Source organism: Bison bison, unplaced genomic scaffold, assembly GCF_000754665.1.
Source record: "Bison bison bison isolate TAMUID 2011002044 unplaced genomic scaffold, Bison_UMD1.0 scf7180017864148, whole genome shotgun sequence".
Taxonomy (NCBI): Eukaryota; Metazoa; Chordata; class Mammalia; order Artiodactyla; family Bovidae; genus Bison; species Bison bison.
Genome location: NW_011494720.1, coordinates 7,334,592 through 7,339,322, shown reverse-complemented (window position 1 = coordinate 7,339,322; position 4,731 = coordinate 7,334,592). Strand labels below are relative to the sequence as shown.

Here is a 4,731-nt window from a genome sequence, read left to right as displayed (position 1 = left end):
TCCCACCCACCCGCCCTCCGCCACTGTTCTCTGCCTCCGTCTCCCACCTCTGAAGGCCCAAGGTGTCCCTTCAACATTAGGCAGGAAAGTGCCCTGGGGTCTCCTCCCTGAGAGTGCCACCACGAGAAGCCCAGAGACAAATGTCAAAAGGAAAAAGAAAAGACTAGAAGGTATCAGAAGGATCTGGGCCAGGATTCCAGCAAAACCACGTCACTGCAGAAGTGATGTCAGCAGTCTGGTCTGGACCCAGCCTCCGACTCCAGGGCCAGGTGGGAGCCAGAAAGCAGCACCTGCGCCCTTCAAGGCTCCCGACCCACGCCCCCTGCCGTTCAGCACACTCAGTTCTGGGCATAATGAGCTCAGACAGGGGTCATTACAAAACAATGGGTGGGTCTCTTAATTTCAGAACAGACATAAATAACCTTTCTTAATTCCTTAACTGTTTCTCCTTTTAGAAAGTCTTCCTTTGCCTCAGTGTTTCCATTAAGCACCGGGGAGTCAAACAGGTAGTCCAGGAAATGATAGAACAGCTAAGTCAGAGGTCATAAACCGGCAGGTGATAAACCACAGTCAATCCATGTGCATATTTGTGCATATTTCTTTTTGGCCCGAGATTTAAAAACAAATGTGTGTTAATAGCGAGGATTTTAAAGTGGGAAGTTGACAAAAAAATCGAGATTTCCAGCCTCTCTGGAGGAACACCAGCTCAGTCCTCCTGTGGCGCATCAACCTGCTGCCCACCTCCGTCCTCCAGCAGCCCCAAAGGATCACTCTCTTGTTTCACTTTATGAACCTGGTCCCTGCAAGCGTTTGCATGCTGACAAGGTTCTCCTTGACAGGGAGCCGAGAGTGGACCAAAGAGTATAATTACCTCATTTGGATTCAGAAGAGTCAGTTTGCCATTAGTGAGTGAGACCACAGTTCCCGTGATTAAACCCCTTTGACCGGGATGCCCTCTAAGGGTGCCCCCCCCACCTGGTCCTGGGATGCCCTCTAAGGGTGGCCCCCCACCTCTAAGGGTGCCTTAGAGGCCCTCTAAGGGTGGCCTCCCCCGCACCTGGTCCTGGGATGCCCTCTAAGTGTGCCCCTCCCCTTCAGCTGGTCCTGGGATGCCCTCTAAGGGTGGCGCCCCCCTCACCTGGTCCTGGAATGCCCTCTAAGGGTGCCCTCCACCTCACCTGGTCCTTGGTAGGCCTGGGGATGGCCAAAGGCCGAGTCCCAGTTGTTGGCAGCGCTTCTCTGGGCTGCGGCCCCCTCCGGCTTGGCTCCCCAGCCATCCGAGCTTTCCCAGTTTGCAGGTTTGGAAGCATTCCAGGCTGACCAGGGGTCACTGCCACTGCTGACCTGTTATTAGGGGTAAAAAAAGGAGAGGATATTTGTGACTTCTAGAAAGCACTACTCAATTCAGTAGGAAGCAATTGAATAGGGGTGCTGAAAACTGATAGAAATGTAAAATAATTAAAAAAATAAAATTTTAGAAACAGGTAGGCAAGCACAAAAAGCAGCATCAATCGACTTTTATTGCTAGCAATTTGCCGTGTTTGCTCAGGAACTTTACAACTGTTAACAGAGAAACTCTCTTTTTTCCCCTTCCCCCAAGTAACAGCTTTTATGAAGCTGCTCTCATTCTCATTTGTGCTCTGACACTCCCACTGTGTAACAGAATATGTGACATATTCATAAATAACAACTATTTTCTATTTTCAAAGCTGACCTGAACAACACTGTGCCGTCTGTATCTCTTTGCATGCTTTTTTTCTCCACTTAATATGTTTTTGAGCTTATATATGCTAATAATATGCTTTATTGACCTTAACTGCTTGATAGTAATCAGTTGTATTTTTAACTGTTTGATAATTTTTATTTCAAAAGGTATTATGTTACCAGTTTAAAAAAAAATCAAAAGAATAAAAGGATATGAAATATAAAAGCATTCCTACCACCTTAAGATGCCAGTCATTCTCTCAGAGACGACGACTCCTAACAAAGTCCTTTGTACATACTTACTCACACATGCCATGCAATGAGATTCTTTTTGCTTTAAACATGTTCTAAGTGAGCCACATACTTACTCATACATGCCATGCAGTGAGATTCTTTTTGCTTTGAACATGTTCTAAGTGAGCCACATACTTACTCACACAGGCCATGCAGTGAGATTCTCTTTGCTTTAAACACGTTCTAAGTGAGCCCCAATTACACTTTCTGCTCTGCATTTCTCTTTTGTTTTTCCATAGCCTGAAACATTCTCCTAGGTATTAACACATCAGCATGTGGACGATGACATTCTTTTACGCGACTCCAGAGAATTCCTTTGTTTCCCATCATCTAAACAGCACGTGCTGATGCTCACTTAACTTGTTTGCAGTGTTTTGCTACTGCTAATAACGCTGCAGTGTACATCCTTATACATCTTTCCTCACATATCCAATAGATCTATGTGAAATTCCCGGAAGAAAATTACTAGGTAATGAAAGTGTGCATTTATTAATAAAATTGATAAGATTTTGTCAAACTGCTTCCTACACTCCTACTACATGCCAAGGGGTGGCGTCTTGCATAAAATGGGGCTATCATGCCAAGTTATTTTTAAAATATTTTCTACCATTATTCTTTTGCATAATTTTATAGTTTATTAATGTTATAAATAAAATTTTCAAATGGGTAATACATGGCACCCTATTTCAAGGAATACTGCAGTAAGAGGAGCCAGAGGCAACCAGTTTTTTTGTTGTTGTTGTTTTCTTGATTTTTAAAATAATTTATTTACTTTTAATTGAAGGATAACTGCTTTACAATATTGTGTTGGCTTCTGCCATACATCAACATGAATCAGCCATAGGTATACACGTGTCCCCTCCCTCTTGAACCTCCTTCCCCACCTCTCTAGGTTGTCCCAGAGCCCCAGTTTGAGCTCTGAGTCATACAGCAAACTCCCACTGGCGATCTATTTTACATGGTAGTTCCCATGCTACTTTCTGCTTCTTTCCCACCCTTCCCTTCCCCCATTAAGTCCACAAATCTGTTCTCTAGTCTGCGTCTCCACTGGTGCCCTGCAAACTGCATCATCAGCACCATTTTTCTAGAGTCCATACATATGCATTAGTATACGACATTTGTTTTTCTCTGACTTATTTCACTCTGTATAATGGACTCTAGGTTCATCCTAGATTTTTAAATTTTAAACCTTCAACCTGTATGGAATTGACTTCGGTATAAGAAATAATATAGGAATCCAGCTTAATTTTTTCCTGTAGCCATCTGTTGCCCTAACATCATTTAATGAATAATCCATTCTCTCCCCACTGATTTGAAAGCCACCTTTACCATACCCTGAACTTGGGACTATTTCTGGGACTCTTTCCTATAATCCATTCCTCTAATACCAAACTACTTTGGAGCCCACTAGACAGAATGCCATATGGTGAAGTTTGTACTTTACCATAACATCTTTTATTATTTTTACAGTGAACTTCAGCATTGGTTTTCTGTTTTTAAAACTAAAACAACCTTCAGTTTTAGGATTAGTATGTCAGTGGTAAAGAATCCACCCATCAATGCAGGAGATGCAGGTTCGATCCCCGGTTCAGGAAGATCCCCTGGAGAAGGAAATGGCAACCCACTCCTGTATTCTTGTCTGGAGAATCCTATGGACAGAGGAACCTGGTGGGCTATAGTCTGTGGGGTTGCAAAAAAGTCGGACACGACTTAGTGACTAAACAACAACATGTCAAGTTTAAAAAATGTGATTTCATTTGAACCTTAAATTTGTAGATAAATTTAGGGAAAACAAATAGTGCCTTAAAATTTTTTTTTTTCAACACTGAAATCTATTAATTCAAGGACATGGAATAGCAAAGTCTTCCTTCTCACATACAAAACAAAATGAAACAAACCTGATATTAGAGAGAGAGAGAATTACCCAAATGGCCTCATATGCCTCTCTAATGTTTTAGAATGCCACCGTGGTTGGGTTTTTTCTCACTCTTCACCAATTGACATATGGAGGGATAACTGCCAGCCACCTACCAGAAGCGTCGACAACAAAGCACACGTTTTACAAAGGAAATATGACTGCATTCTAACATCTCTTGTACCTTCAAGATGATGTTACTAATGATTTTGCTCAACGTCAAATATTAACAGAAGAAAGACATTTCATCCATATGACTGTCAATTTCTCAAATACACAGCTGACAAGGAGCTCCTCTCAAGCCACTCTAGTGGATTCTGGAAAAGAAGGCTGTTGTGCTGAGAGCTGGCCAGTCACACCGCAGTTAGGAGAATCCCTTCCTCCACAGCTTTCTTCAGGGGTGGGGGTGGGGGAACAGATACTCTGTGCTCTCCAGACTCTAAACCAGGAGGTTTTGTTTTCACAATAAAAACTTCAAAAGGTCTGCAAATTCTGGATGGTAACATGACAGTACAGATATTCGTCTGGCATTTCTAGCAACTACTGAGGAAAAGGAACAGAGAGCTGCAATCTAGAACAACAGACGAGTGAAAGTCCTGCCCCGCTGGAGAGTAAGACTGTTGGCAAACCGGCAGAGAGAGGCATCCTAGCAACACGGAGGAACAAATGGGACATGAAATTCACAGCAAGTATCCTAAAAAACTGAAACACATAACATGATACTCTGAAAAACTACTTCGTTAATAAATCGTTTATAATCAGTGCATCATGACTGGGTCATGTGCAGGACCTTGGCTCTCTACCTAGGTGATGAAATC

General features: G+C 42.8%; 1 protein-coding gene across 1 annotated transcript in view; it reads right to left on the bottom strand.

Moving 5' to 3' along the window:
- Positions 1 to 4,731, bottom strand: part of SNX9 (sorting nexin 9) — a 51,958-nt gene that overhangs the window by 33,385 nt on the left and 13,842 nt on the right. The window contains exon 4 of the mRNA XM_010840873.1: positions 1,179 to 1,344. Within this exon, the coding sequence (XP_010839175.1) occupies positions 1,179 to 1,344 (166 nt within the window). The remainder of the gene's footprint in view (positions 1 to 1,178; positions 1,345 to 4,731) is intronic.